General features: G+C 38.9%; 1 protein-coding gene across 1 annotated transcript; it reads left to right on the top strand.

Annotated features, from left to right (window-relative positions):
- The first annotated feature begins 3,959 nt into the window (after positions 1–3,959).
- selenon (selenoprotein N) lies at positions 3,960–11,793 on the top strand. Its single transcript, XM_052153530.1, has 12 exons — positions 3,960–4,323; positions 5,134–5,251; positions 5,996–6,126; positions 6,302–6,514; positions 6,800–6,924; positions 7,286–7,423; positions 7,630–7,711; positions 7,880–8,068; positions 8,220–8,325; positions 9,982–10,094; positions 10,277–10,378; positions 10,477–11,793. Exons 1-12 carry the CDS (start codon positions 4,132–4,134, stop codon positions 10,642–10,644), a joined length of 1,677 nt encoding a protein of 558 aa, XP_052009490.1. The 5' UTR covers positions 3,960–4,131; the 3' UTR covers positions 10,645–11,793.
- The last annotated feature ends 73 nt before the right edge of the window (positions 11,794–11,866 follow it).

Raw genomic sequence — 11,866 nt, forward strand, 5'->3', positions numbered from 1 at the left:
CCACATGCCTGGATCTCATTTCATACACTTGCACTAATCCAGTCTGTACATCATCGACCCAGCAGCCCAGCTTAAAGCTTTTGTGCACATGTCTGTTTTCCTTATTTAAAGATGATATTCCACAAATACACACCTTATTATTGTCTCATTCCCCAGTGTATGTAACTCCAGAGGCTGATGTCTGTGTGCCAAACCCTTTCCTTATCACCACACCATCTGAGGTCGGAGAGAACTCTCCTTCTAAACACAAACACACACATACAGGGGTGCCTGGGTAACTCAGCGAGTATTGACGCTGACTACCACCCCTGAAGTCGCAAGTTGGAATCCAGGTTGTGTTGAGTTACTCTAGCCAGGTCTCCTAATCAACCACATTGGCCTGGTTGCTAGGGAGGGTAGAGAGTCATATGGGGTTATAATGTTGTTATAATGTGTGGTACTCATTCTCGATGGGGCACATGGTGAGTTGTGCGTGGAAGCCGCAGAGAATAGCGTGAAGCCTCCACACATGCTAGGTCTCCGCGGTAACACACTCAACAAGCCACGTGATAAGATGCACGGATTGACGATCTCAGACACAGAGGCAACTGCGATTTGTCCTCCGCCCCCCGGATTGAGGCGAGTCGCTACGCCACCACGAGGATTTAGAGTGCATTGTGAATTGGGCATACCAAATTGGGGAGAAATTAATACAGAGTGAGTTTAGAGTGAGGTAAACATTCACAGACATGTCAAAAGCTGACAGTAAACGCACAATATGTGTCTCCATTTGGAAAAATGTAAGTGATTTTAAGTGATGTAATGTCTAAAACAAAGAGCAACAATATAAAATCAAGATGACCTGTGTTTTATAGTAACAAGTTAATAAGTAACAACAAATAGAGCATTTTTCAATTCAATCTCTCGCTTTTCTAAAAGAAAATAAATTTGTGTGGCATTGTTTAACAAGTAAAAATACATACATGCTATATCTTCCCAAATTATGCTTTCTCTGCATCTGCCACACACAATTACACCACACATCTTGACATTTATTTACATATGTTTACTAGACATGGTGCTGTGTTTAAAGGCTTTATAAAACACCAAAATTTAGCAGATTGTTAGTCTTCTCTCTCTCTCTCTCTCTCTCTCTCTCTCTCTCTCTCTCTCTCTAAATTTAGCATACAATTTAAAGCTAGATCACGATTTGTTTTCATTCACCATGACAACGACGCAACAACTCTACTTCTCCTGATTAGTATCATGCATGCTTAATCTGCCGACCCGGAAGTTATTTGAGAGAAGATCCAGCGTATTTGTAGTAAGGCAACTCCGTGTCAAGGTGAGTAAAGTAATTAACATTACTGCTTCATTTCTACCTTACAAATCCACTTAATGCACGGTGACAGCAGTGTTAATGGCGATGAGCATGTTGAAGCATTAAATATTGAAAAAGATGTTTAACGGAAATTAATTATTTCTGCTCCTCCCAACTGAGTGATTGCAGTGTCATATTAAGTGTCTTCCCTCTTTTAGAAGTTTAAAACGAGATTCAGTGTGGATTAAAGGAGTATTCTGTGTTCAATACAAGTTAAGCTCAACATTAAGCTTGGCATAATATTGTCTACCACAAAAATATATTTCGACTCGTCCCTTTTTTTGGTGGCAAAATTTGGGTAACAATTAGGCTTCAATGGAAGTGAATGAGGCCAATTTTTTGGAGGGTTTAAAGGCCGAAATGTGAAACGTATTAATTTCTAAAATCCCTTACATTAATTTTTCTGTTAAAAGGAATGTATTATTTGAGATAATAAAGTTGTTTTAATCGTAGGCCTACATTTACAGTAGTTTTAGGGTCACTCTAAAATGTCAAACATCATTAAATGTCTCACGGCAGTCTTGTGCTACATCTATCTAGTGGTATTTTCATGTTTAATGTGGATTGTAAATGTTGCAAATTTTATAATATAGGGTGAATATGGGTAAAGTGACCGAGCATTTAAGCTTGAGCCACAGTGTATCCACATGTATTTCCTTAAATTATTATAAATCATTGTTAAACTAATCTTTGGGGAGTAAACAATTAAAGGAATAGTTTGCTCAGAAATAAAAGTTCTCACCCTCATGCTATCCCAGTTGTGTTTGACTTTCCTTCTTCTGAAGAACACAAACACATTTTTAGAAGAATAGCTCAGCTCTGTAAGTGAATGGTGATCAGAACTTTGAAGTTCCAAAAAGCACATAAAGGCTTTTTATTTTAGTTTAGGTTTTTTGGAGTTATGAAAAAGTTTTTATTTTTGTTTTAGTTAACAAAAATTTTTTTAGTTAGTATATGTGTTAGTTTTCATTAACTATAATAACACTGGGTCTAAATCGCAGATAAAAAATGTTCACCATTCTGATGGTTGATGTGAACATTAACTGAAGCTCCAGATCCATATCTGCATGATTTTATGCACTGCACTGCTGCCGCACAATTAACTGATTAGATAATCGCATGGATGATTGTTGGTGCCAGAAGGGCTGGTTTGTGTATTTCTGAAACAGCTGATCTCCTGGGATTTTAACCCACAACAGTCTCTAGAATTTACTCTGAATGGTGCCAAAAACAAAAAACATTCAGTGAGCGGCAGATCACTGTGGATGGAAATGCCTTGATGACGAGAAAGGTCAACAGAGACTGGCCAGACTTGTTTGAACTGACAAAGTCTACAGTATCTCAGATAACTGCTCAGTACAATTGTGATGAGAAGAATGCTATTCTGAGATGCGGGTTGACGCTGTTTTGGCAGCACGAGGGGGAACTACACAATATTAGGCAGGTTGTTTTAAAGTTGTGGCTGATCTGTGTATATGTGCATATATTATAGCATTGTTCAATGTGCTGTATTGAGTAGCAATAATATTGAAACCCCAATGAACACCCCCTCAAAATATTTTCAAAATAAAACTTGAGTATTTATTTGTTCAACATTATATTATTTACCTTTATGTTTATTATAACTTTACCTTATTGTTTGTTGCTTCATATTTAAAGTGATAGTTTGCCAAAACAAAATCATTTTCTCACTCTCATATTGTTCAAAACTGCTGGTGACTTTCTTTTAACATAAAAGAAAATGGTAAAGGAATAGTTCACCCAAAAATTGTAATTCTTCATCATTTGCTCACCATCAGACCATCTCAGATGTGTATGACTTACTGTCTTCTGCAGAACACAAACAAAGATTTTTAGAAGAAAATCTCAGATCTGTAGGTCCATACAATGCAAGTGAATTGTGGCCATAACTTTGAAGCTCCAAAAATCCCTTAAATGCAGCATGAAAGTAATCTATACAACTCCAGTGGTTAAATCCATGTCTCTAGAAGCAATACAATAGGTGTGGTGAGAATTAGATACATAATAAAGTGCTTTTTACTTTAAATCTCTACATTCACTTTCATGTTCTTTTTTATTTACATTTTTTACCAATTTGCATTCTTGTGCATATCGTCACCTACTGGTCGGGCGGGTCAAGTGAAGATTTCTTTAACCATTATGTTAGTCGCCATTCACTTTGGATCTTCTTTTCCATGGAATTGTGACTTTAATTATGGCTTTAACAATATTATTAACCACATTTTTTCCATGCTCAATTCATGTTTAAACTGAAAATTGTAGAGTAACGCTGTATAGTGGACATATCTATTCTATCTATGTTTGAAATGCGTGCTCTTTCAAAGAAACTGCTGTAATATTTGACTATTATCAGCATAAAGACCTAAAAGAACCAGAGCCAGTACATTCTTTGGCCCAAAACAGTATAATTATGGTCAGACATAACAGGATAACGGCTGTGTTTTAAAACCTCTTCAGCAGCCTACCTAGAAAGCATTTAAGGGCATCACCGGCACGGTCGCCAAAATTGTACACAAACGTTAAAGGAATGATTGTGCGCCCTGTCCCTTTAAGAGCGTCAGACATCATCCACTACCAGGAGAAGCAGCGGGAGTGATTTCCTCCCTGCGCCACAAAATGTAACGGCTCACTGTACACACAAGACGAACTCATGGCTACAGAGTGACTTCACAAGAGTTAAACACACCGTGGGCTATTATTGTGGCCCGGTAGTGCTTTACGGCGTGGATAGAGAGAGAATACTAGAGAGGATGGCGGCAGATGTTGATAAAACTAACCCTGGAAAGCCAAAGAATGAGCAAGAAGATCGCGCCTATCCATCCCGCACACACGACCGCTCACGTTTCAAGCAGACGCTCTCCACCTTATTGATGATCGCTGCTGTTCCGCTTATTGGCTTCTGCGTTAAATATTACCAGGACAATCAGCTGGTGAAACGACATGTAAGTTAACACCAGTCTTGATTCGTAACGGAGAGATTTTATGACTCGGAAGAGATTTGCGTGAATTTTATAACCTACTTTGTTCTCAGTAAAGATATTAAAACTGCTACTGTTATTACTCGTATTCTAAAGCCATGCTGCCACTATAATTGTGTATATTACAATACATTTATTCAGTTGTGAACATTCCTGCGACTCATTCGGTTGTTGAAGTATTAGGGGCCGTTCATATCAAAGCGTTCTTGCGTTTCCTTTGTAATTAAGACCGTTGCGCCGCGTTTCGCTGTTTTCGTTTCTTTTTTAGCTTTTAAGACGCCGTGTCAAGTAAAAAAACAACAAAAAATTTTTTTTTTATTCGTTGCGATACGTTTTGCTTTTTAGCGTAAGAACGTGTTTGGCCTGAACGACCCCTTAATAATTTTGCACCGGTCTTTTGCCACGTCCTCTGTTGGTATTTGAGAACAGTAAAGTTGCATCTGTTGCCCCAGCCGCCTGCTGTTTCATGAGGGTGAGATAATTGCCACAGCTGGGGTAAGGCTGTTGGAACACCAACCCCCTCTTTTTCATATGTCAGAGTCACTTCCAACATTAAACAGAGACTCTCCTGCCCTTCCTCTAGTTATATTTAATTTAGAAACAACATAAAATGTCAGGAATTCAGTTAAGAATTGACAGATGCAGACATGATTGTGTCTTGTTGCCTTGGGGCAAGTATTGTGCTGTTTTTTCATTGATGAGAACTGCCTGAGCGTGATAGATATGGGATAGTGCATGACTACATTTTCCCCATTTGTTTTGTGTGTGTTGTAGGATGCAGCATTGAAGGCACTGGGGGCAGATGGACTCTTTTTCTTCTCATCCCTGGATGCAGATCATGACCTCTATCTCAGTCCAGAGGAATTCAAGCCTATTGCAGAAAAACTCACTGGTACCTTTGTTGTCTGTTTTCTTTCAGCAGTAACATTCATTTCCCTGACAAATATTGCATTTTTAAGTAGAATTAAAAGAATCTTCCATGTTCAATACAAGTTATGCTCCATCAAAAGCATTTGTGGTATAATGTTGATTACCCCCAAAAATAATTTCAATTCGTCCCTCCTTTTCTTTAAAAAGCAAAAATAAGGTTACAGTGAGACACTTGCAAGAAATGTGAAGCTTATATTTTATAAAAGCACTTGCATTCTGTTAAAACTGGTGTATTATTTGTTATTTTAATTGTATTTTTGGCAGGATTACAGGGTTTATGACATGATGTCTTCATGGCAACAAAGTTGTAACATTGTAAATAACTTTACACAGAAAAGGTTAGCGATTTCCTAACTATAATCACATTAATATGCATATTGTTTACGTCTTGTGGTTATACTTTTGAAACAATTAATATTTTAATGTTTACTGATTGGCCCAATTCACTTCCATTGTACAGAAAGTGCCTCACTGTAACCCAGAGTTGTGCTCTCTTTTCTTTTTTTATTGAGTCTTAGAAATAATTTTGGGGGTAATCAACATTATGCCACAAATGCTGTCGATTGGGCATAATTGTATTGAAGCCAGAATACTCCTTTAAGATTGAAATCCTCCACCACTGTTGAAAACTGAAAGTCAGATATGAGTTTTCAAACAATGCATTGTTTATTGTTGTAATCCCAATGTCCATCCCTGTTGCCTGAAGGTGTGGCACCTCCCCCAGAGTTTGAGGAGGAGACACCACATGATCCAAATGGAGAGACTCTGACGCTACAGGCCACAATGCAGCCATTACTACTGGAAAGCATGACTAAGAGCAAAGATGGCTTCCTAGGGGTAATAATAACAACAAAAAAAGTCCATAAACAGTAACAAATGTTTCAAATTGTTCAACTTATTTCATTGATATACATATAGTGTGATGTTTCGTAGAAATTGAAAAAATTGACAGATTAAAAGGTATTCAATACTTGTTTATAAGGTAAATTCTGTGCATTTTCTGTCTCATCAGGTTTCTCACAGCTCTCTTAGTGGGCTGCGGTCATGGAAACATCCAGCTGTTCCTTCAGCTACATTTTATGCCAGTCAGTTTAAGGTCTTCCAGCCACCCAGCAGTAAATCTGCCCCGGGCGACACATGGTGGATTGTTCCCAGCGAGCTGAACATCTTCACTGGCTACCTTTCTAACAACCGCTACCATCCTCCCACACCACGGGGCAAAGAGGTACAAATACACCAATAAATCTAACAAGTGATAGCGAAAACAAGTTTCAGGAATTCAGGAATAGTCAGCTTGGTTGGGTCCAAGGGGGAGCTAGATTTGCTCCGAGCCCCCACAGACCAACATACACGGGCCCCACCAAAGGTTGCATCCTAGTACAAGCCCTGATAGGCAGTCAGTATAAAACTTTGTCATTGCGTGATCAAGTATCACTATGTGAGCAGTTTAGCAATTGCAATTTCATATTGCTTGGATTGAATTTGAATTAATCATGCTTTCTCTCTGCAGGTACTGATTCACTCGCTGCTGAGTATGTTCCACCCACGGCCCTTTGTGAAATCCCGCTTTGCCCCACAGGGAGCTGTGGCCTGTATACGAGCCGTCAGTGACTTTTATTATGACATTGTTTTCAGGTGTGAAAAATACATGTTGGGCTTTGAATTTCGGGGTTAAGCTGTGTGCTAACATAGGTGTGGGCTAGAATACAGTTTACGATAGAGATTATGACTGTGGGTCTACATTTACATGGTTGTCGTGTTAAAACAAGTATGTCAAGTTTGCAATCATTCATAATTAATGGGGTTGTCTTATAACAGTACCCAGTAAAAATACACTACATCTCAATCACAGAATATCTGATTGTTAATTGTCCCCCATTTTATCAGTCTTTCTCTCTGATCACTTAACGGATTTTTAAAAATGTGTGTTTTAACTGTGAGCCTCAAATCTAACCATGATTAATCGAGTCTGATGTACTCCTGTTACTAATTACAGAATCCATGCTGAGTTCCAGCTAAATGATGTTCCAGATTTTCCATTCTGGTTCACACCCGGTCAGTTTTCTGGTCACATAATCCTCTCTAAAGATGCTTCTCATGTGCGAGACTTTCAACTCTACGTCCCAAATGACAAGTCAGTGCCCTGTCCTCCTAACTGCTTATCCTGCTGTTCTAGTTTGAGCAATTTATCCCAAAGTCATGTTAAATCATGATCAATTTCATAGGTTGAGAATGAACTACAAAGTTTTAAGAGAAAATAAATATTAACATAACATTAATTAAACATAAGAGCACTAGAGTCCTTGTCGGAGGTGATGAGTGTATGTTTGTGTATGGTAGAACTCTGAATGTGGACATGGAGTGGCTGTACGGGGCCAGTGAGAGCAGTAACATGGAGGTGGACATTGGATACCTCCCCCAGGTTAGTGCTCAGAATTATACAGATCACGTTCTGTGGTTTTGATTGCTGATTACAGTACATAATACTAAAATGCTTCAAATGACATTTTGCTGGATTTGTTTCATACTTCTGATGAATCAGTTTAAGTGTAAAGCATGGTAAAGAATTAAATGGGCTGTATATTTACAGATGGAGCTCAGGGCAGCAGGGCCCTCCACTCCCTCAATAATCTATGACGAGCTGGGTAACATGATTGACAGCCGTGGGGAGGGTGGAGAGCCCATTCAGTTTGTGTTTGAGGAGATTGTCTGGAGTGCAGAGGTGAGCAGAGAGGAAGCAGCGAGACAGCTGGAGGTCACTATGTACCCATTTAAAAAGGTGAGTCTCATGATGCAATCCCCAACTTGATGATGAGGGTAAATTGGGTCAGTGATTGGTTTAATCTGTTGTTATGTTCAGATGATGCTGGAATGTTTGCACTTTGTATTTTAATGCCATTGGTCTCATCAGTGGTTCTTTTCTTTTGAAGGTGCCATATCTGCCTTTCAGTGAGGCCTTCAGTAGAGCTGATACAGAGAAGAAGCTGGTCCACTCCATCCTGCTCTGGGGAGCCCTGGATGACCAGTCCTGCTGAGGTCAGACAACTATTAATGGCGATAACGGTATTGAACTAGATGTATGCATTTGTGGGAAGGGTAAAGGTTGGGAATAGGGTTGAAATGACTGATATCCGTGCAGGGATACCCGAGTTTAACATGGTAAGGGGCCGTTCAGACCTAACACTTTCTTGCACTAAAAAGCTAGATGCAGTACAAAATGCTTGAGACATGCTTTTTAAAGTTGATGTTCCCTCTACTAAGACTGTCAATTTTGGGTATGTGCCAAGCACTGACATTAAAATAAAACAGATAGACGCAGTGTAATAAATAAGACCGAATGTGGGTGTCTGTAAAATGCTAATTCACATTGTAGCATGAGGCACATACAGAGTGCTCTCTTTTTTAAATTATTTTTTAATTAAATGGCAGCCTTTTGCAGTTTAATAACCACTTTGAGTCGTGGGCCTTGGTAGCTCAGTGAGTATTGACGCTGACTACCACCCCTGGAGTCACGAGTTCGAATCCAGAGTGCGCTGGTTCCAACCAGGTCTCCTAAGCAATCAAATTGGCCCAGTTGCTAGGGAGGGTAGAGTCACATGGGGTAACCTCCTCCGTGGTCACGATTAGGGGTTCTTGCCCTCAATGGGGCGTGTGGTAAGTTGTGTGTGGATCACGGAGTAGCATGAGCCTCCACAGGCTGGGTGTCTCTGCGGTATAATGCACAACTATCCACGTGATAAGATGCACAGATTGATTGTCTCAGAAGCAAAGGCAACTGAGACTTGCCCTTTGCCACCTGTATTGAGGTGAGTAACCATGCCACCACGAGGACCTACTAAGTAGTGGGAATTGGGCAGAAAAAGAATTGGGAGAAAAAGGGGATTAAAAAAAACAAACAAACATTTAATTCACTTTTAGTCATGTAGCGACCGGCTTTTCCAGAGTGGAAATCTACCATCTTAACTTCAACAAGATTATTTTGAACACTTCAAAATAAAAGCTCAGTCAAAATTAAAGGTACATTTATAGGAAAAAAGTTTGACAGAAATATATCACTACAGTAAAGATATGTAATATTCACTGTAATACTACTACTAATAATATTAAATCACTACTAATTGTATTATACTTAAGCAGTATCAAACAAATGTGATACTGTTATCTGCAGCACTTTATTTGACAAAATATAACTCCAATGTTGTATTTTGTATTGTGCTGTGAGCCTCTGTATAATAATAATAATAATAATAATAATAATAATAATAATACAATATTATATTGAACATTTTCATTTGATTTAAAGTTTTGATGAATTTTGACCATTTTGATGATAAAATGTAAATTGTTGATATGGAGTTCAGAGAAATGAAAAAAGGTAGCGGTCTCGGCGAGTATCAGAAATAAAGTATCGGTGTTCGTTCTCAAAAAATGCTATCGGGACATCCCAGGAAAGAACAGTTCTTGTTGAATTCGCAAAGTCTGGAAAAAAGAAAATGCTGTGGTTCTTCTAAGAAAGACTTCCTTTAACCCTCACCTCGTGTAATACGAGATCTTTAGTGGAAGATCTCAGAAATTTGCACAGATTGATCTCCTTCAGTGGATCGCCAAGCTGAAACTCTCTGAGCTCGCTCGCTCGATTGAAAGAACAGAACTAATTTAAATCCTGAATATTCTCTTCCTCATTTCTGACAGGTTCGGGGCGGACTCTTCGGGAGACAGTTCTCGAGAGTTCGCCCGTTCTGGCCTTGCTCAACCAGAGCTTCATCAGCAGCTGGTCTCTAGTCAAAGAACTGGAGGATCTACAGGTGAGGACTGTAGGGGTTTTGAGTTGTTTAGTTTGTGTATGTTGGACAGCTAAACATAAGCAAAAAATATATAATTGTGTTTGATGCCCAAGTATGATGCATACTTACAAGAGTACTACAAAATACATCTAGTAATTGTTTGGTGAGGTATTCATGCTAATTTATTGCTTTTTGATTATTAGGCAGATGAGAAGAATCTGGGTTTGAGTGAAAAGGCTCATTTACATCTGGAAAAGTACACATTTCCAGTGGAGATGATGGTGGCGCTGCCCAATGGCACTGTGGTCAGTCTGCTTTTAGCTCTAGGCTTTTGACCAGCTGGTTTAATTTAAATGCCAAAGTCTCTTCTTAAAGTTTCATTAAAACTGACTAATTTCTACAGGTCCATCACATCAATGCAAATAATTTCCTGGACCAGACATCCATGAAACCAGAAGACGACGTCCCAGCTCTCAGTTTCTCAACAGGGTTTGAAGATCCCTCAACATCCACGTATATCCGCTTTCTGCAGGAAGGACTTGAAAAGGCCAAACCTTTCCTGGAATCATAAAGGATGATTCTGGAAGGAAGTGTGTGAGGAAGAAAACAAGAAAAGCTCAGAACTGACACCAAAATATCAGCTTTGCTCTCCTCAGTCTGCTTAGAGAAAGGGTATGCGAAGGAGCGATCTAAGAGAGACAATACACACAGAAACTGAAAACCTTTCCTCATTTAGAAAGCATCTGGTGAATGCATTTTCTTGTGCACGTCCGTTGGTTTGACACATTCCATATGTCTAAAAGTGCACAATGTAAAACCATTTTATCACAATGACCACAAGTTCAAAGTGTTATTTATCACCCTAATGAAGACTAGACCTTATTCAAGCCAGTGCCATCTTTGATTTTTAATTGGAATGACAACGAAGCTGTGAGGGATAGACCTACAATCTCTTCAATGACACAAACTATATAAAGCTCCTAGATCACATCTGATTTTCCACAGCTCATGTTGTCTGGAGTTCTTTGTATACTGATTGTTCATGGAAAGATATTTCATCAATCTTTCATCCGCGGAATGATCCAAAAACACTTTAAACTGCAGTACTGCCCATTGAAGAGACTGTAAGTCTTACCCTCACAGCCTTGTCATTCTCATTAAAAAATAAAAAATGCCGCTAGCGTGAATAAGGTCTTTGTAGTCATGTGATATTTATACAGCTGAAAATTCTATGCAATATATTTAGTAGGATGATCGGTTGCTCAGATTACTGATATAAAGCTTTTCAGCATTATATCACTGATTATAGTTTTGACCACTTTTATTCTTTTGTTTCATTACATACAACCTATTTGTTGCTTCTGTGTGGTTCTGGATGGTACTATAGCAGACAGAACAGTTCTGGCTGTGGCTTCCTGGATTAGGCAGTTTGTGATTGTCTGGTCTAAAAACCCAGTGAGGGTGAGGCCAGGCTTGATGTTGTTGTTTAAGTCTGGAGAAGCAACGCCTTTTGTTTCTGTCTCTGGACAGAATACTGGCACCATGCTAAAACACAAAGCAAAGCTTTGGATTTTGGCTAAACCACACAGCTGCAGGAAATATGCCATGGGCTCAAATTTATGAATGCAATCCACTTATAAGGGGTGAGATGTATGATGGTCTGCCATCTAGATGTTGTTTTGTTGTTGTAGATTTCTTTGTGTCTTTTTTTTTATATGAAGCAGCAAGAAACTGTAAAATATCATGCTAAACTCTCTGACATGATTTTTAACTACCATATTTAAATAGAAATA

Source organism: Xyrauchen texanus, chromosome 22 (genome assembly GCF_025860055.1).
Source record: "Xyrauchen texanus isolate HMW12.3.18 chromosome 22, RBS_HiC_50CHRs, whole genome shotgun sequence".
NCBI classification, from domain to species: Eukaryota; Metazoa; Chordata; class Actinopteri; order Cypriniformes; family Catostomidae; genus Xyrauchen; species Xyrauchen texanus.